Genomic DNA, 22,283 nt, shown 5'->3' with positions numbered 1-22,283 from the left:
CATAACAATTGTGGTTTACAGTTTCAGTATATTTTGCCTCCATGATACATAGCAACTTGATGACCACTGTCACACTGGAATAGGAGGCAAACTACACTGGGATGTCCTCCCTATTCAATGGTTTCTATAGTCTCATAGCTGTGGTTCACCTGATTAAAATGCTGTTTTTCTTTTGTTGATCAGAGTCTCTGTTCTCAAGTAATGATACTTTTTGTTAATATGTAAATTTTGCATTTGGTGCAATGACGGCATCACCATTGCTCTTGTTGCACCCAAGCTCCACTAATTTCTATGGCCAGCCCCTACCTGGCTGCTTTGATTCACAGGACCAGGCAGTGGCAAAGCAGCAAAGGAGGTGATGGCCACAGAACGGAGCAGAGCTTGGGGCAACAAAAGCAACGGTGGTTCCCTCATTGCACCAAAGGCCTAACTTCTTCTAAGAAGAAGTATAATTTAGGAATGGAGTCTCGGATGAACAAAAGAAAAAAAGTGTTTTATTCAGGTGAACCACAGCTATGTGTTTGCGTAATGCAGGACACAACAGGACAGGACAGGTCCTCCAGAGCATGAGACACTCTTTGTAGACACTTTCCACCTCCTATAAATTCCTAATAGGGTATAATAAGTGGATTTTCTGGACTAGACAACATCTTTATTAGCCAATCATGTGGCCTCCAAAATACATTTTTCTATATAACCCCTTGAATAATTTGAAGAAACCGTTCCGTGAAACCAAAAGAAATCTGCATTCGTAGACCTCAGTAGAAGCACATGAGAAAAACTCTGCATACATTCCTCCGTAAGAGAAAGATAAACATGGTGCAGTGAAAGGGAATCAAACAGTTAATGCAGACTTGGCTATTTTTCTCCTATTTGTTTGCATTCGGTTACTGGGAACAAGTCAGTAAACTTTGTCCTAACACAGCCCTGACAGTGAACTCTTTATCACACGAAAACACCAATGCTGTGTGTAACAAGGGGTACAGGAATGGGAGCTATGTGCAATATATGACTTCCACCGAACTTCTCACAGTTCAAGATACAAAATTATCTAATCTTGTAGATGACACCTGGGAAGTTCAAAGGTATTTCTGCAAAAATATATGCAAATAGATATGTACAAATCTGAGCAAGAACATGTCAAATATGTTGCAGTAACCTGAACTTTGTCTTGAAGACTTGTTTTGTCATGCATGTGTGTGTAGACATAGAGGAATTAGGCTATCTTCACACTGCCATTTCTGGGTCCGCTTGTGAGATCCGTTTCAGGGCTCTCACAAGCGGCCCAAAACGGATCAGTTTAGCCCCAATGCATTCCGAATGGATAAGGATCCGTTCAGAATGCATCAGTTTGGCTCCGTTCAGCCTCCGTTCTGCTCTGGTGGCGGACACCTTTGATGTCCGCCTGACGATGCGGAGCCAAACAGATCCGTCCTGACTTACAATGTAAGTCAATGGGGACGGATCCGTTTTCACTGACACAATATGGTGCAATTAAAAACGGATCCGTCCCCCATTAACTTTCAGTGTAAGTCAAAACAGATCCGTTTGCATTATCATGAACAAAAAAAAAATAAAAAAATAATTTATTTATTATAATATATTTTTTTTATGGTAATGCAAACGGATCCGTTCTGAACGGATACAATCAGACGGATCCGCACCACAACGCAGGTGTGAAAGTAGCCTAAGGCTAAACTGAAATCTTCGATGAACTTATCCGGCAGGCTGTTCCAGCAGAGAACTGCCTGCTGGAGTTCACTGGATCCAGATTTTACAGTTCACCAATGGTCCATATTGACTATAATGAGATACAGTGGCTTTCCGGCATAAATGCTGGGTTGCAGCTGGAAAAATACCACTGCATGGTCTGCAAGAGTTGAGTTGGGTCCAGCCAGCCACCATGCTAGAGTTGCCTATCCAGAGATCTTGTTGGGTGGTAAACTTTTTCCTATTCATCTTGGCCTGCACTGGCTGCGTTTTTGCTTAGAAATACCATGTCTGAGCAGAGCCGTTAACCAGAGGTGCCACTGGAACCATTGCAAGATGTTCTAGACCATTTCCCGGTAAGTGTCTGTACTGTTGGCTGGGGAAGGCCTTAGTAGAATACAGCTGTGGTAAACAAAGACCTACGAGAATGCTAACCCAAGCTGACCTACCAAGTTCACTTTAGGCAAGTTACTCTACTCCACACATTGTGGCTGCACAAGTTACTCTACTCCACACATTGAGGCTGCACAAGTTACTCTACTCCACACATTGAGGCTGCACAAGTTACTCTACTCCACACATTGAGGCTGCACAAGTTACTCTACTCCACACATTGTGGCTGCACAAGTTACTCTACTCCACACATTGTGGCTGCACAAGTTACTCTACTCCACACATTGAGGCTGCACAAGTTACTCTACTCCACACATTGTGGCTGCACAAGTTACTCTACTCCACACATTGAGGCTGCACAAGTTACTCTACTCCACATATTGTGGCTTCACAAGTTACTCTACTCCACACATTGTGGCTGCACAAGTTACTCTACTCCACACATTGAGGCTGCACAAGTTACTCTACTCCACACATTGTGGCTTCACAAGTTACTCTACTCCACACATTGTGGCTGCACAAGTTACTCTACTCCACACATTGTGGCTGCACAAGTTACTCTACTCCACACATTGTGGCTGCACAAGTTACTCTACTCCACACATTGTGGCTGCACAAGTTACTCTACTCCACACATTGAGGCTGCACAAGTTACTCTACTCCACACATTGTGGCTGCACAAGTTACTCTACTCCACACATTGAGGCTGCACAAGTTACTCTACTCCACACATTGAGGCTGCACAAGTTACTCTACTCCACACATTGTGGCTGCACAAGTTACTCTACTCCACACATTGAGGCTGCACAAGTTACTCTACTCCACACATTGTGGCTGCACAAGTTACTCTACTCCACACATTGTGGCTGCACAAGTTACTCTACTCCACACATTGTGGCTGCACAAGTTACTCTACTCCACACATTGTGGCTGCACAAGTTACTCTACTCCACACATTGTGGCTGCACAAGTTACTCTACTCCACACATTGTGGCTGCACAAGTTACTCTACTCCACACATTGTGGCTGCACAAGTTACTCTACTCCACACATTGTGGCTGCACAAGTTACTCTACTCCACACATTGTGGCTGCACAAGTTACTATACTCCACACATTGTGGCTGCACAAGTTACTCTACTCCACACATTGTGGCTGCACAAGTTACTCTACTCCACACATTGTGGCTGCACAAGTTACTCTACTCCACACATTGTGGCTGCACAAGTTACTCTACTCCACACATTGTGGCTGCACATTATAATGACAGTGCAGCAGTGTCTCTGCCATACACATCGCAAGTCGCAGGCAGCCCTGCTGAGCTGTCATTATCATACACAAAATAATGACAGAACAGCGGAGCCGTCACCTGCCTGTGAGGTATTGCAGGGACCCTGCTGTGCTGTCATTGTCATTAAGCCACAATGTAAGTGAGGCCGGGTGACACCGGCCCATTGGAGCTGCAATGCATATAATATACATCACAGGCCGTTGGCAGCACTGCCATAATGTGTGGGTCGTGACAAGAATAGCATTACTCCTAGTAGGTATGGTGTCACAGAAAGAGGTCTAATGGGCAGGGCCACCAGATTAAGGGGGACACTTCACTGCATGTTGATGAAGAGAGGAGTGGGTTGCTGCAGGTTGGTATGTGGATGGAGCATAGGACTGTATATTGGAGGGAACTGAAATGAGGGAAGTGATATTAGATACATGGAACTGTATGTTGGAGGAGAGATGAAATGAGGGAAGTAATGCTATTTACATGGGGCTCTATGTTGGGGGCTGAAAGGAATGGAGTGATGTTACTTACATGTATGGGACTGTATATTGGATGGGGCTGAAGTGAAGGAAGTGAGGATATTCACATGGGACTGTATGTTGGAGGGGCTAAATGGGGAGGAGTGATATTATTTACATGGGACTATATGTTGGAGGGGGCTGAAGTGAGGAAAGTGATGCTACATATATGGAACTGTATGTTGGAGGGGCTGAAGTGAGGAAAGTGATGCTATTTACATGGGACTGTATGTTTAAGCGGGCAAAGGGAGTGAAAATATTTACAAAGAACAGTATGTTGGAGGGGACGGAAATGAAGGAAGTGATTATTTACATGGGACTGTATGTTGGAGATGACTGAAATGAGGGTGGTAATGTTATTTACAAGGGACTGTATGTTGGAGGGGCTGAAGGAAGAGAATGATGCTAGTTACATAAATAACATAAAATAAAGAAATAATGGAACACGACAGTATTGCTTGGTCACTAAAGTGCAAAACAGGCTGGTTTGCTGACCCCACCTATTTGGCTTGGCCATGCCTTCTACCAGTTTGGCTCAGACTACAACATGGGGCCACTTCTACATTTTTTCCAGGGGCCACTTTGAGTTCCCAATCTGCCCTCTGGATGGAACAGAGCATGCACGTCCTCAGTGAGGTGGACAGGGAATTAAGGAAGAGTACTAACAACAGGTGGTGCTATACAGATTTTATGAATAACTCAGTGGCTATACAAAATGCTTAATTACATGCAAATACACAAGTATTCAGATCCAGTTGCTCCTTTATTTTTTTGTGAACAATAGGGACAACTCCTTTAAAGTAAATAGCAATACCAATCCATACTGCTCCACTAGAAAATGCCAACCTCAGTGCATCCCATAACAAAGCCAAGTAGGTAAAATGTGTAGTGGCTGCCAGTGTAAGAGGGTATTTTGGAATTATTGGGGATATAAACAGCACGGGAGGACGAGGGGATATTTTGACAGGCTTTATTTGGGGACACTGTGGCTGGCATTATCTTGGGACTTAGGCTTACACTATAAGGAGAAGACATGGGTAGCTGTCAGTAGGTAGGTCTAGGAATAGAAAAGACATGGGGATCATTAAGACTCTAGCAAGAATGTGTCGGCTGTAGGCCATTGCCCATGTCACGCTCTCCTGAAATTTACCATATGAGGGTGCTCACTGAGCATGTTGCACAACCACTCCCATTAAACTGAATGGAGAGCAACCATGAATATGTGGTCTGCTCCCCACCAACCAAGATTATTCCATGTTTTTCTACTCTCAAACACCCCCTTTAATGTGTCACTCTTTAGGAGTGCCAAGGAGATCCTTGAGCCAACTATTCACAAACATCTTAAGAAATGAATTCCGCAAGACACACCAAGCAGCTGTGAGTAATAATGTGAACCGTCTTATAGCTGTCTATTACTATATGGAGAGAGACAGAAAAGTCGTATTACTCATTACATCCGCCCAATTCAGTGTAGGGTAATACAAGGACAGGACTGAGAGGTTCATTGCAGGTAACACTTCCCATACTTTCCATAGTCCTTATCAGTGCTTGTGCAGCCACAATAAAACCTTCACATTACAGTGATACAGAGTCCCAATACACAAGCAGTAAGAGGACCCCCAACTATCACACATCATTTATAGTGCTCACTAAGGCAGCAGGATCTTTTTGGCCCACTCAGACTACGGAGACTGGGTGGCACCGCAACCTCTGCACACCTTATAATTACAGCACAGCAGTGATGGAATAATTGTAGAATGCTACATGCAGTATATCTAAAATATCATCATGATAAAAGCATTCCCTTTTCTTTTATGGTATTATAATAAAGGAGCACTAAACCTAGAAATGAATAATAAAAGTAAACAGGAGATAATCTCGCAACCACCACACAGTCTGCAGGATTTTCTTAATGCCCCCGAAACAGTCTTGTAGAAATTCTGCACACAAGGGTTAATTTCCTACTGATCTGTTTTATTTTTTGCTAGTGAACAAAGGGTGTGACTTAGACAGAGGGGTGAGCTTTTTCCTACTGTACACAAGGTAGAGAAAGAAGGTTCCTTCTTCAGTGGGTTGTCTTACAGCCAGAGGCGGCTCTAGACTTTGTGAGGCCTTAGGCGAAACCTAAACATGCGGCCCCCACGAAGATCGTTGGGATGCCTGTGATCTCCCGTACGGCGCCCCGTCTCAGTCCTCAAGAAATAAGTTGTGGCAACCACCGCACGGAGCGGTGGTGTGGTCAGCACTCCCCCTCCATGTATCTCTATGGAAGACTCGGAGATACACAAGTGCTGTATCTGCGGCTCTCCCATAGATACATGGAGGGGGAGTGTTGACCACCGCTCCGGGCACAAGGAGATCCGGAGTACCATACAGGAGATCGTGGGGGATCCCAACGGCCAGACCCCTCCGATCAGACACTTATCTCCTATCCTTTGGATAGTGGATTTATTTTCCTATCCCGAAGTATCCCTTTAATATTCAGTGACATCACAGTAAAGGGTTAATATGCACAGTGACAACACAGTACAGGGCTTATATTCACAGTGCATATTAACACTTTGCATTAACCCTGGCCCAGTTCTCTAAATCGACCCTCCCCCCACACACTGCATTTTGCTGTACTTGCTATACAGCAGCACATACCTGTCACATCCAGGGTCTGCAGGTGACGTCTCCTCGGATGTAGATCTTCTCTGTCATAGTCTTCTCCATTCGGTCCGGACTCTTCTCTCAGCCGCCTCGTATCTGCAGAGTGTGACACACAGACATCTTAGTGTCCTCACATTTCTATCATCATCCCCCAACCTGGAGTCCCCACAGTGTTTTCCTGCTGCTCACTGTGCCCCCCAATACTATCCTGAAGAAATAATAGTGCCCCCAAAGTAATAGGGCTCCTCATGGTGCTCCACCAATAGTAATTCCCTTCTAGAATGCCCCCATTATGTAATTTGCCCGCCACACTGCCCCCATCAAGTAATTTGTCCGCCACACTGCCCCCATCAAGTAATTTGCCCGCCACACTGCCCCCATCAAGTAATTTGCCCGCCACACTGCCCCCATCAAGTAATTTGCCCGGCACACTGCACCCATCAAGTAATTTGCCCGCCACACTGCCCCCATCAAGTAATTTGCCCGCCACACTGCCCCCATCATGTAATTTGCCCCCATTAAGTAATTTGCCCCCCACACAGCCCCCATTAAGTAATTTGCCCCCACACAGCCCCCATTAAGTAATTTGCCCCCCACACAGCCCCCATTAAGTAATTTGCCCCCCACACTGCCCCCATTAAGTAATTTCCCCCCCCACACTGCCCCCATTAAGTAATTTCCCCCCCCACACTGCCCCCATTAAGTAATTTTCCCCCCCACATTGCCCCATTAAGTAATTTGCCCCCCACACTGCCAGGGAGGGGGGACAGCAGCCAGCAGGACAAGGACACACACCTGAACACCTTGGAGGATTCTTCTTCGGTTCAGTGGCACCAGTCCACACTCCACAGTGACAGTCCACCACCACTGACACCGTCTTCAGGGCGGTGCTGGCGGCAGCCAGAATGGTCAGGTCGGGTCACCGAACAACAGACAGCCGGTGAGGTGAGCAGGAACCTGGGGGCTGGCGTTCCTTCTCTCCCTGCCTGTGCAGCACTCTAAGGGCAGGGCGGGTCTGCAGTTGCATTTAGAGACGGCGGCACCCTCTGACGACATTTAGAGACGGCGGCACGCTCTCAGCCCCAGCAGCCTCTGCTCTCTTAAAGAGGCAGAGAGCAGAGGGGCTTGAGCGGCTTTCCCGCGGCGGCTCGTCTTAAGTAAACTAGAACTAGGTCCGGAGAAGCAGACAATTAAATTGCGGCGGTGTCAGGTGCTGGTGGGAGCCAGAGCGAGGCCCCCACCAGCGCGAGGCCTTAGGCGGTGGCTTAAGTGGCCTAATGGAAGAGCCGCCTCTGCTTACAGCCCAGCGCAGGACAGTGCGGAGGGGGACGATAAAGGTGGTGGCGGACATGGGTGATCCATGGCTGGGCCACATAGAGAAGATTTATTTATATATTTATCTATGGGCATTTTTATATTCCTTAGTGTTCCTTTAAGGTGTCCAGTTAGGATTATATCAATCCGAAAAATATAAATGATTTCTTTTTAGTTAAAAGGTAATTTTACTTATGAGTTGAAGAGGTTCATGAAATGAGAAAAAAAGTAACTTTGTAATATAAATCTTAGGCTACTTTCACACTGGCGTTTTCGTTTCCGTTTGTGAGAGCCGTTCAGGGCGGTCCAAAATGGATCAGTTTTGCCCTTAATGCATTCTGAATGGATAAGGATCCGCTCAGAATGCATCAGTTTGGCTCCGTTCCGTCTCCATTCCGCTTTGGAGGCGGACACCAACACGCTGCTTGCAGCATTTTGGTGTCTGTCCGACTAATCTGATCCGTCCTGAAACACAATGTAGGTCAATAGGGACAGATCCGTTTTCACTGACACATGATGGCACAATAGAAAATGGATCCGTCCCCCATTGACTTTCAATGGTGTTCAAGACGGATCCGTTTTGGCTATGTTACAGATAATACAAACGGATCCGTTCTGAACGGATGCATGCGGTTGTATTATCTGAACGGATGCGTTTGTGCAGATCCATGAGGGATCCGCACCAAACGCGAGTGTGAAAGTAGCCTTATTTGTTTTCGGGCCTATTTTTCAATTATCTGAATGCAGCCAGCAATGTAAATAACAGATGTTTTCACACTGGTTATCATGGCTATGTCCAGGAACAAATTCTACTCTGGCCTACTAAATGCTACTTTATTACCTAACTCAGCGATGGCGAACCTTTTAGAGACCGAGTGCCCAAACTGCAACCCAAAACCCACTTATTTATCACAAAGTGAAAACACTGCAATGTAACCTGAATACTACAGTCCGATAGTATATCTTCCAGGTACTTTATCATTTGGCTATAATATCCTGCCTACATTCAGCACTGCCTGTGCCGTTCATAGTGCGCCCTGCGCTGATGAATGTCAGGAAAAGTCTAAGGCATATTGGTACACCCTAGACGTTTCCAGGGCGTGGGTGTCCACATAGAGAGCTCTGAGTGCCGGCTCTGGCACCCGTGCCATAGGTTTGCCAACACTGACTTAACTGAACCACTTTTTTTTCAATACTAGTCAGAGACTATCCTCGTGCAAATGTTAAAAGAGTTGTCTGCTTTGGACAATTCCTTTTTGTTAGATGGGTCCTCAATGATTAAAAGATCACAGAAAGTCCTACATTCTGCTGTTGTGACCTTCAGGAATCAGCTGTAATCCATAGATGGATCATGCAGCAGCTGTTCAATTCCCCTACAGTACCACCACAGGAGGTAAACAGACACTACATGATCCCCATTGAGATCTTGGACGTGTAATTCATGGCTAAGTCAGGTCCTCCAGAGTGAGAGATGCTCTTTGCAGCCAGTAAAAAGAAAACCAATATTGAATAGACAGTTACACAGAAGCCTCCACGCCTACATGAAGCATTTATTTTTTCAGTATGCTGTGTGCCTTTAGTACACATCTGGCTTATCACAGCTTATCTCTCCATAAATCCTTACTCCACACCCTAGATGTTCTAGAGTAAATTACTTTCTTCTATTTGCATTAAATAGTTTATCTACTAAAAATGTTTGGTCCGGGGGCGTGGCTTCGGCATGGCAGCGTGAAGACGCATGTTAGGAGAGCTCCGTGACCTGCTTCAGGGAAACAAGCGAGACCACCTTCCTACTCACTTCTTTCTGGCCATGACTAAAGGGACACGATCGAGAAGCCAACCCGCGGTCCCTCCTGAGCACTCCATCGGCCGTTTTCTTCGATCCACCCAGCAAGGAGGCTCGGAGTCGCCTACAATGGCCGCCGCTTCCTCCTCACTGCGGCCCGCGGCACAGCCGTTTCTGCCAGCGCCAGCATCAGAGATCCCTCTTTTAAGAGAGCAGCACCTGGGTGATCCTCATCCATGCCACTCAGCCCCGGCCTACTTAAGCGAGATGGACACCCGACCGGGTCCCCCGCTACGCCACACAGCTCCATACCAGCCGGAGCTTCCAGGTACCGCCACTCAGGCGAGATCGGGGCCTATTGAAGGTGACGGCCTACAAGCCCGCGCCTCTTCGCCTCACCCGGCAAGTCGCCATACGATTGGGACACAGCAAACTCCCGGGAGGGATAATGCACATAGCCACTCTCTTACTGCTAGCCCCTCAAGGGGTTCCGTTGGGGGGATGCCTCAGGCCCTGCTGAACCCTGCTCCTACTCAGGGTCGCATAATGCCTACCCCTGACACTCATCCTCTCAGTCAAGGCATACCTGCCATTTTCTCCTCGCTGACACAGAAACCTGAGGAATCTCAGGGGCTCCCCCCACCCCCATCTACCATCGATCGCACATTGGCAGAACTCTGGGAAATGGTGAGAGCATTGCCCACAAAATCTGATCTAGAGGCACAAGTGGCCCGCATTGAGACCAAACAGGCCCAGGCTCTTCAGACAGTTCGTGATGATGTTCAACAGCTAGACATCCTGCTGTCATCGCTAGAACACCGTTATGCGGTCACAGCATCTACTAGCCACTCTCATTCCGCGTCCCTGTCTGCACATACCTCTCAATTGCAGGACTTCTCTTCACACCTTGACGACGTGGAAAATAGAGGCCGCCGGAACAACCTTAAGCTCCGTAGCATCCCGGAGTCTGTCCCCAACGACCAGTTACATTCCATCGTGGTCGACATATTCAACTCGGCCCTAGATAATCCACCTTTGACCAAGATTGAGCTAGACAGAGTTCACAGGACCGCAGGACCCAGAAATCGTGACTTGGAGAGGCCACGTGATGTCATATGCCGGGTCCATTTTTACACGGTGAAAGAGCGTATTCTACGCAAAGCCTGGGAAAAGAAGGAACTTTTCTTTGAGGACACTCCGATTACTATCCTGCCAGATGTGTCCCACCTAACCCTATCTATGCGGAGAATGGTTAGACCTCTGCTAGAAGCAATTAAAGAAGCAGGAGCATCTTACCGCTGGGGTCATCCGTTCCACATCATTGTCCGATACTCTAACGGCCAGTCAATGCTAGTCCGCTCTCCTGCCGATCTCTCGGATCTTTTCAAGTTCCTGGATATCCATCCATTTGCAGTTCCTGATTGGACATTGCCTCCACTCCTGCAAGAGTCACCACAAAGGCCGGATTTCCCTCGACGATCAGCATCTCCTTCCTCGAGACGCACATCTCCTGGCCGTTCCAGTTCCTCCCGCGGCCGTCCATCCAGGCCCCACTACCAGCCTTCAAGACGACTTCCACCGTCTCCCCGTTGATCCGCAATCCTCTTCTCCGTTGATGCGACCCTCCATCTGCATTCCTGAAGGGGACTTTGCTGAGATACTCTCCACGTCCCTTCAATCTCCGAGGACATTAATTGTCTTATGACTCTGTTCTTATCTTATCCTCTGTGTTCCCTGTTAACTTTCTGCGCTTCCTCCATTTCCTCTGTCTTGTAGGTATAAACCCTTACACCTATCCTTTCCTCTCACCGCTGTCAATGTTACTTTACATTTTAGGAAGGGGTCTCCCGGATGCAAAATTGTTCTGCCTCACTTTTAGGTCACTGGGCATTCTCCCTGAGATTAGGTTCCATCTTCTCTTCTAGACGCTATCTGTTCTACCTCCCCTACTAGGGCACTGTGAGCCCTTTCCTTTGTACCCTTCTGGACAGGCTACTCACAGTTACTTTTAGTTTTGCAGCTTTTTCCTGCTTATAGCTAGAATCCCCCCCCTCTCCATTTTTCTCTCCTTTCCGCCCTCTCCTACCCTCGTCCCTTCCCCCCCCCCTGCCCTATTGGCAACACACTTCTCTCTCACAAATGTACTTTTTACGCACTTACTTTTTGACTCCTGCTGTTACAATATGTCTGACGTTTTGTTGGTCTCCCTTAATGTACAGGGTTTGAACTTGCCTGAAAAGAGATCTTCCCTCCTGCGTCTCCTCTGGAAAAAACGAGCACAAGTGGCGTTTATCCAGGAAACACATTTCCGCTCCTCTTCCACTCCGAGGCTCTCTGATAGACGTTTTCCTCATGCCTATCACAGTACTGACCCTGATTCCAAGACGAAAGGAGTCTCTATCCTTATCTCCAACGCAATCTCCTGGGACCTGATTGATTCTCACACTGATGGAGCTGGCAGGTACCTGTTTGTAAAAGGAAAGATAGCTGGTACTTTAGTTACATTGGCGTCTGTTTATGCCCCTAACACGGGACAGATTAGTTTCCTGACCAAGACCCTTAGAGCCTTGGAGGACTTCACTGAGGGCCTCCTGATTCTTGGAGGTGAACTTTAACATTGTTCTAGACCCTCGCTTGGATACCTCCAAGGGCCAGGTTTCTTATCCCCACTCAACCATTTCCAAGCTCAAGGAGCTCCTTTTCTCCCAGCAACTCGCAGACACATAGCGCATCTTATACCCAACATCCCGAGACTATACGTTCTTTTCCCACCCACACAACTCCTACTCCAGGTTGGATTACTTCCTCCTGAATCATGCTAGACTAGACCTTCTTACAAGGGCGGAGATTGATCCAATAGCCTTCTCTGACCACGCCCTAATCTCTATATCACTTTCTCTCCCGACCCACCAAACCAGGGCCTGGCATTGGCAGTTGAATGACTCACTCCTACAAGACCTGCAGGTCTCTTCTGAAATCCGGAAAGACCTGACTGAATACTTTGTGACTAATGTAACACCAGAGAGTGATCCCCTTACTATCTGGGAAGCCCATAAATGCTTTATCCGAGGCTCCTTTATAAAATTAGGTTCCCAGTTGAAAAAAGAGAAAGCAGCAAAGATAACTACCCTTCTATTGCGCATACACGCGTTAGAACAGCAACACAAACAGACCCTGGACTCGCAGCTGGGAGCAGAACTCACCCAGCTTCGAGATCAGGTTCGCTCACTTTGCCTCTCAAAAGCGAAGGCGACCTTAACCAAATGCCGTAGACACTACTATGAACATGGGAATAAACCAGGCAGAACCCTTGCCCGGGCTTTGCGAAAAACTAGGCTAAGCTCTTATGTTCCACACGTGTCAACCCTCTCCGGTTCAAAGGTCTCCCTTCCACGGGAAATAACAGAAGCAATCAGATCCTACTATCACACACTATATAACTTAGAGGACTCTCATCAGTCCACTGTCCGTGAATCAATGCCCTCAATGAGGGCTTATCTCGAATCCGCGGGCCTTCCATCTCTCCCCCCAGAGGCGGTTTCAGTATTGGAGACGCCCATATCACTATCTGAGTTACAGGCTGCTATTAAAGATTCCCAAACAGGGAAGGCTCCTGGTCCAGATGGACTCACGCTACCCTACTATAAACAATTTGGGGACATTTTATCTACTCATTTTCTAGCTGCCTTTAACTCATTTGATATGTCCCGTACTCTCCCCAACGATACCCTTAGAGCACACATCACGGTCGTCCCCAAGGAAGGGAAGGACCTTTCACAATGCCAAAGTTACCGTCCCATCTCACTGATTAATGTGGACTTAAAATTGTTCTCTAAAAAACTTGCCACACGTTTCCTCCACATCTCCAAAAATTAATCCACTTGGACCAAACTGGGTTCTTACCCTTGAGAGAAGCCCTGGATAACACAACAAGAGCAATAAACATGATTTACCAAGCTGTTACCTCTAAGATACCGACATTATTCCTATCAACTGACGCCGAAAGGGCATTTGATAGGGTCAATTGGAAATTCATGTTTGAGACCCTACGTCACATAGGACTAGGTGAGAAGATGATGTCTAGAATTATTAATCTTTACTCCAACCCCACGGCAGTTGTCAAAGTGAATGGTCAATTTTTCTCGCCCCTATCCATCCGCAATGGAACGAGACAGGGTTGCCCCCTATCCCCTCTAATATTTGTGATCTGTCTGGAACCGCTTCTTTGCCACATAAAGGGGAACCCCGATATTACTGGGTTACAGATCCATGGGTCCTCGCACAAAATCGCAGCCTACGCTGATGATCTCCTATTCTTCCTCACTAACCCAAGGATTACCCTCCCAAACCTGTTGCGGGAACTTAAAGTATATGCCCACCTTTCGAACTTTAAGATTAACTATCAGAAATCTGAAGCCTTAAACATTACTCTCCGGTCTGCCACGGTCACGTCAATTTCAGAGAATTTCCCCTTTAAATGGGCGCGCTCATCTTTAAAGTACCTTGGAATATTTCTGACCCCTACACTCTCTGACCTATACCAGGTTAACTACCCGCCTCTTCTCCGGACCATACAATCAGACTTAGACAGGTGGCATAAAAACACGTTTTCATGGTTTGGTAGGATCTCTATTTTTAAAATGAACGTATTGCCAAAAATCCTTTTCTTCTTTCAAGCTCTTCCGGTTCATATTCCTAGACTCTTTTTTCACAATCTTTTGAAAATGTTGACTCATTTTATTTGGGCCGGTAAACCGTCCAGAATAGCCAGGTCGATACTTTTTCGCCCCAAACTGGAAGGAGGACTAGGGCTGCCAGACTTCCTTTCCTACCACAGAGCATCACACCTCCTTAGAATTGTAGACTGGTGTCGCCACAAGGCCTATAAACAATGGATCTCGGTTGAACAGTCTTTTCTGTCTACTCCATTGCCTGCTACTCCATGGTTGGCCGCTCACATACCATTGGAGGCTCGCTTACATCCGACCATAGGCCCTTCCCTGAAAGTCTTTTCTACCATTCAAAATCGCCCCAGTATCTCCCCGTCCCCCTCTCCTATGTTCCCTCTCCTGGGTAATCCACAATTTCCCTCTGGGATGGAACGCGGACCCTTTCGTGTTCTGGTGAATTGCAACAAATTCAGGGCCCATCATCTGATCGCCTCGAATTTGTGGCTCGCCCCCAACAAATCTCAGAGATGACTGATACCCCTAACATTAACCCTTGGCAGTCTCGGCAACTTAAACATTTCATGGCCACTCTTCCTCCAGCAGTGTTTTATGTCTGTGACAAGACAGACTTTGAGTCTCTTTGTGACCAATCTGGAGTGACAAGACGTACCCTTTCTCGAATGTAAAACTTACTACTCACTCCACCCAACCAACCTCCTCCCAACTATATCACTCAATGGGAAGCTGATCTAGATATCGCGCTTTCCTCGGAACAAAGATTAAGATTGTTTACATGCATTCACAAAACATATATTGCTAGCAATGTCCAAGAAGCTGGATTCAAACTTATGTCCCGTTGGTATAGGGTCCCTACTAGACTTAATTCCATTTTCCCGACAATCTCACCTTTATGTTGGCGTTGTGGCTCCGAGAGAGGCACTATCCTACACACATTCTGGAGCTGTCCTCATCTTTCAGGTTTCTGGGATTTGGTGTGGTTGATTACATCTAAATTCACCTCATATACCCTCCCTAAGACGCCTGCTTTCTTCCTTCTCCATCAGTGCGAGATTCGTCTCCCTACCTATAAAAGATCTGTGGTAAGACATCTGGTATACGCTGCAAGAGCTTGTATCCCGTGTCTCTGGAGGCAACCATCTGTTCCCTCTGTAACCATGTGGATCAACAAAGTCCAGGAGACCATGAGAATGGAAGATCTCACCTCGTCATTAAGACACACTGAGAAGGGGTTTACTAAAACTTGGAGTCATTGGTTGGAATTCTACGACTCCACAGAATGTAGAACACTTTTATCCCACACTTGAGAGCGAAGTTTGTTGTTAACTTTCCTTTCCCTCCTCCCCCTCTCCCCCCCTTCCCCCTTCCCTTTCTCTTTACTATTTTCATCCCTTTCCTTTCTTTCTTTTCCTTTATACGTCTGTCTGTGATCCAATTTCTTCAAATTGTTCCACATATGACTGCGTGGTATCCCATTGGGTACTGTGCTTATTTGCCTAACCAATTGTCATTTGTTATATTTTTGCTTCACTCAGTGAACTTTGTTCAATATCTGCTTCATGGCTTGTCATGATTTTGATAATCGAAAAATTGAAAATCCTAAATAAAGAATTTACAAAAAAAAATAAAAAATGTTTGGTCCAGGTCTTGCGCGGGTGTTAGTTATACCATTTTCTCGACACCGTTCCGCTCCTGTTTTTACTACTACTCATTCACATTTGAAGCCACCTATGACATTCCGCTAATTACTATTAGTGAGCTACTGAAACTTAGATACATGTTACACAGTTACTAAACCATTAAGTCACGTGTCTGATAGATTACCTGTAATTTCCCTCCAATAAGTAATAAATGGAATTATACGAGCTACATTTAAAATTGACTCAAGATCAAAGGTTGCAATAACAACTGGCGATGCCCCTGGTAGTATAAGTAAATATGCATTCAGTGGTGCAACCTCCCTTGCAAAAAGTTAACTAGTTAAATCCTTTATTGAAATATATTATTTTGACATGGGCAATCACAAGTGCCATCCAATTTAAGATCCAGTGGCCAAGCCAACAAGGGCAAGCGCAAGATGTTATATTAGTATAGACTATTAGAAAATTAGCTTATGATCCTCTGCATGGTCACATTAGTCCCTCTTCCCACTGGCGTTCGCAGTCCAATCATTTTATCTCACATGTACATGCTACTGTCAATTCCATAGGGAACCAAGATAGATATCTTTATGTTCTTTGAGTTTTGATGGACATTGAAGTACCTGGAGGCAGGCTTGGACTAGCCGATCAGGGAGCCAGAGAATTCCCCTCCAACTATGAGTGCAAACTAATGGTGATTTTGCAGCAGGTCCCCTTGCGCCATTCATGGCACCATTTCCAACACTCACCCCCTAATAAGATTATAATGTCTTATGGACATCGCTGAGTGCACATGTTGGGCCACAATGCTGGAAATGTTGGACCATAGTGCTGCAGGGAACAATTCTAACCACTTTACAATTATATCATGCCAAAAAACAGAATGTTATAAAATTTTGTGGTAGCATTTTTGGCTGTGTTTTATTCATATAAATATAAAGCACAAGTCCAGCTCTCCTGTGGGTAATTCCTGGAAGCATGGATAACACCAGGATCGGGAGTACCAATCCTGACACAAAATTATGGAGAAATCCAGCTTCCATAAAAATCCATAGTTATGGATTATGCATAAAGGTAAAAAGCCATACACAGAGACAACAAGTGTCTACGTGGTTCAGGTCATTGCATACAGACTCTTATTAATGACAATGTGTATGTATTTCGTCCCTGCCTCTCCTCCACCTCCTCCAGGAGAGGACCAGGCAACAGAGAAGGTACAATGGGGTACGTAGGTACGTAATTGCGCATGTATATTGAGTGTCTACACTGGAATGAAGAAGAAAATGGGAGAAAGACAATGTTTGATATATCTGTATTAAATAAATACCAATAAAGATTATTAAAAAAAATAATAATAATATGACAATGTGTATGATTTAATTGGCATCTGTCACTTGGCAGCTGAAGGCATCTGTGTTGGTTCCATGTTCATATGTGCCCGCATTGCTGAGAAAAATGATGTTTTAATATATATGCATATGAGCATCTGGGAGCAAAGTGGGCGTTGCTGTTACACCTAGAGGCTCAGCTCTCTCTGCAACTGCCGCGCCCTCTCCACTTTGATTGACAGGACCAGGCAGGGAAAACATTACTATCCCTGACCCTGTCACTCAAAGTGGTTAAATAACCGGGTCCAGCGTCATTGTCGATCCCAATTATTGCAGCTAGATGCCTGCTGTATTATGCAGCCAGCACCCGCCATGTTGCTGAGCTGAGCCTGCTCCATATAACTGCTTACACATTATCACACACATGTATGTGATAATGCACGAAGGGGTTTAAGGGCCACTGTCAGCATGATGAACCCTATTAAACCAGACATATTGCCTGGTAGGATTGATTGTGCTGAATAAAAAGATACCTTATTTATCTTTGTAGGTTGCAGCACTGTGGAGATATGAGGATTTTTTATCTTTATGCAAATCAGGCAGTTGGTACACCAAGGGCCAGGCTGTGGCGCTTCTAGCACCACTACAGCTAGGCCCATAGTGCTCATTACAGTCCCTCCTCCCCTTTGAGTTACAGGGTTAATAGCCTTGTCTAATGGTGGCTGAGCTGTGACACACTAATAATCATTGGTGGTCCAATGTTAATATACTGTATTAAATGTAGTCATTGGTGTGAGTAGGTTTTATCAAAATAATGCATTCCCCAGTCTCTGCAAAGGGAGCGAGCGTGGTGTGGGATGGAGAGAATACTTACCTTTCCATCCTGCCAGCAGTTGAGCTCCTCCTCTGTGTCTGAAGCCATCGGCGTGTCCTTCCTCCCAGATATGGAGATGTCGGCGGCTTTACACACAGTGGAAGAACGCAGCTGCTGGGAGGATGGAAAGGTAAGTAGTCTCTCCTTCTTACACAGCCATTGTGTCATGAGCCTCTGATCTGTATTCTCTCGCTTGCAGCAGGGTCACTCTGCTGACTTTTTACAGTGTGTTTTTTTTGGAAAGCAGGAAGTAGGACTAGCCCATGCCTACCAAGAGAGGAGGAACAGGGTGGTTAGCCCTGTTCCTGCCAACCATACATCCTCTGCTGGAATGCATGAAAGAACATATCATGATATTACAATACATATGAAACAATTGCAGATACCCCCAGGTTTGTGTACTGCATTTACTCCCATTTACAGAAGCTCCACTGCCAGCAATGATTGCATACATTTAAGCCAATGACTCCATATAACACAATAATACTGGACCATGAGTGACAGCACAGAGGGAGTTTAATGAGCACTAGGGACATAGCTGTAGTGATGCTGGAAACTACAGCCTGACCCTTGGTGCTCCAACTGTCCGATTTGTATAAAGATAAAAATCCTTATATCTAAACGACACTGCAACATGCAAAGATAAATTAGGTACCCTACCAGGCAATATGTCTGGTTTAATATGGTTAATCATGCTGACAGATGCTCTTTAATACTATAACACAACTGTAGATGGTGCCAAGTATTCAGCTAACATCCACTATTTCAACTTAGGACATCCATCTTACAATATCATCAAAAAGGATTACAATGCCCTTATTAAAGCTCCACCCCCAGGGCATAGCTATACGAAGTGCAGAAGTCACACCTGGTTCCTAAGAGGGCCCAAAGGGCCTCCTGCCACTCCGGTATTTTAAGTGGCAAATGCAGGGATGTAAGTATAGGGGGTGCAGAAGTAGCACTAGGAGGCTCAGCGCCCCTTCTTGTTTCAGCTCAATAAAGAGCAAAAGAAATTGCATATTGATAGGTGAGATTGCTGAAACATTAAAGTTATGCTTCTATGCGTCTGGAGGTCTTGTTAGAGATTTTACATTGGGAACCAAGAGCTTCAAATTACTCCTCTGCTCCAACCACTGGCCTTCTAATTCGGTGAGCAATGCTTTTCCCATAGGAGTCATTTAAAGGTTAGAAGCATTGTATGTCACTGCCACACATCATGGCAATAAAGCACAATGTAATACACAGTAGATTATACCAAATCTGAACATAATCATGTGGTTTTGAGGGAACTTGAATGTGCACTGAAAATGAATAATGCCCATCCCAGATCCATTCCATTTCAAGTATATTCATAAATATTAGTACTGTACAGAATTTATGGATGTTATTTTTTCTGGACTTGACAAATAGTTGACATCATATGTCTGGAATAAGAACTGTATGATGAATGATATCATTCACCTTGTGTCTGGCATTTACTGACTCATTACCCTAGACAAGAGTATACGAGTGCTTGCTTACAATGCTTACCTGACTGGTGTATCCAAGAGCAGAAATCCATCCACTCTTTGCCCCACGGGAAGAGGCCTCCTGATATCTCCCATACGATTAGAGTGCAATGGAGATAATGCATTAGCCATGTAACAGGAAATTGAGAGACAAAGGATCAAAATCACTTTCTCCATGATTTTGGGGAATTATGTAGGCATGTGAGGAAGTCTGCCCTGAAATGGAAAATGACATATGTTAGCTATGGAAAAACATTTTAGATTCTGTGTACTGAAAGACAACACAATACATTATGGGGTGGCCTTATTTCTATACATCTGTTCTTAGAATACCAGTGTTTTGTATTGGAGAAGAAAGCATTGCCATATATAATGTATGTACTGTAGTAGCTAATGCTGCCTGACTGCCTGTATAAATTCACAAACAAGTGGAATGCCCTGGGATAATATATGAACGCAGGAACAACATACTGTATGCAGTTTTCAGTTGTATCAGTACCAAAGGTGGCTGCCTTACCATAATAGCTAGTGGATTTGATCAAGCAACAGAGAATTAGGCTCCACCCTAAACACTACCCTGATTAACCTAGTTACACCTCTGAGCACTCAGTAGTATTTATTACTAAATAATATTACCATTACTTGTTGTCACCATTCACTTATTAGGTAAGCAATTGACTTGTGCCATGTTTACATCAATAAGGACCCAACTAAGTGTCATGATCCACTCACCTTGGGGAGATCGTCCCACTCTCTCCTGACACCCTCTGCATAGGCATCTCAGCAGCTGGTGTCCTCTTCTTTCCTCCTGATCTCTTGCTCTGGGCTTCTGATTCCTGACACTCTGCTCCCAGCTCCACTATGGGCCTCACATACATACTAACACTTGGGGAGATTTTAACATTTAACAAACAAGGAAATGAGGAACTGGTCTAAACTTAATCCCACCCTTCTACAGTCTTAAGTTTCTTGCCTGGCTTGGCATCCACTTATTTTTAGCAAAAAGATAAACCAATATTATATTTTTGGGTTCCTGAACTCTTGAGGGTCTAATTTCCACCTTGCAGAGAAGGATATACAGTGGTGCTAAAAAGTTTGTGAACCTTTATGCATTTTATACATTTCTGCATATGTTTGACCTAAAACTACAGTATATCAAATTTTCACAAAAGATAAAAAAGCAGATGGAGATAACCAAATCAAACAAATTAGTCAAAAACAGATTTATTTATTGAGGAAAATGTTCCAATATCATGTCTGCAAGAGGCAAAAGTATGTGAACCTTTAGGATTAGCAGATAATTTGAAGGTAAAATTACAGTCATGTTTTCAATCAATGGGATGACAATCAGGTGTGAGTGGGTGACGTGTTTTACTGAAAGATCAGGGATATATCAAAATCTGCTCTTCACAAAACATATTTGTGGATGTGTACCATGGTACGAATAAAGGACATTTCTGAGGCCCTCAGAACAAGTTTTGTTGATGCTCATCAGTCTGGATAAAGTTACAAAGCTATCTCTAAAGAGTTTGGATTTCACCAATCCACAGTCAGATAGATTGTGTACAAATGGAGGAAATGCAAGTTCATTAATACCATTCCTAGCAGTGAAAAGCTCAGGCCAAGAGAAATGTGTGTAATACAGTAGTGCAATAAAGATCATGTCAACAGCAAAGTGTGTAGTCCTTGAGGTCACAAAGGAACCCAAGGTAACCTCTAAGCAACTCACATTATCATATGTTAATGTTCATGAATCCACCATCAGGTGGACACTGAATAGAAATGGTGTGCATGACAGGATTGAATGGAGAAAGCTTATGCTCTCCAAAAAGAACATTGCTGCCCATCTGCAGTTTGCCAAAGATCACCTGGACAAGCCAGTAGGCAACTGGAACAATGTTTTGTAGAAAGATGAGAATTTTACTTTTTGGTTTAAAAGAAAAGCATTATGTTTGGAGAAAGCAAAACACTACATTCCAACATAAAAACCTAATTCTATCTGTGAAACACAGTGGTGGCAATATCATGGTTTGGTCCTGTTGTGCTGCATCTAAGGCAGCATGGTTTGCCATCATGGATAAAACAATAACTTCTGATAGCATATTTTAAAGGAAGATGACAGGACATCTCTCGTTAGGTGAATTTCATGAGAATGTGGGTCATGCAGCAAGGCAATTTCACACAAGTTGCTCTACCAAAGGATGGTTAAAGTTTTCTAATGGGCAAGTTAAAGTCCTGATCTTAATCCACTAGAAATGTAGAAGGACCTGAAGTGAGCAGTTCATGGGAGAATACCTACCCACCAGTTGAAGTTGTTTTGTATAGAAGAATAAGTTCAAGAAGTACTCCCACAAAATCTTTTATTCACTGACCCATTAGAAAGGTAGATTGTATTTGTGAGTTATCCACTGTCCTCAGCTGTCTCATTTGACTGACACTCTGACATCTAGGAATATATAAAGAAACTAACTTTCTGTTCACATGTAAGACTGTGTCAGTTGGAGAGTCAGAGAGGAGGTCACATGACACAGCTGAGGACCAGAAAGGAATGAATAATTATTAACAAATACAGTCACCAGTAAAAATATTAC

At 44.9% G+C, this 22,283-nt stretch overlaps 1 protein-coding gene across 1 annotated transcript in view; it reads right to left on the bottom strand.

The window, feature by feature from the left end:
- Positions 1 to 22,283, bottom strand: part of LOC121008093 (protein NDNF-like) — a 57,218-nt gene that overhangs the window by 19,820 nt on the left and 15,115 nt on the right. Inside the window, exon 2 of the mRNA XM_040440439.1 lies at positions 19,715 to 19,908. Coding sequence (XP_040296373.1) covers positions 19,715 to 19,869 — 155 coding nt within the window. The 5' untranslated portion in view covers positions 19,870 to 19,908. The remainder of the gene's footprint in view (positions 1 to 19,714; positions 19,909 to 22,283) is intronic.

Source organism: Bufo bufo, chromosome 1 (genome assembly GCF_905171765.1).
Source record: "Bufo bufo chromosome 1, aBufBuf1.1, whole genome shotgun sequence".
Lineage (NCBI taxonomy): Eukaryota > Metazoa > Chordata > Amphibia > Anura > Bufonidae > Bufo > Bufo bufo.
The sequence above is the reverse complement of the archived record's forward strand: the minus strand, read 5'-3'. Positions and strand labels throughout refer to the sequence as shown.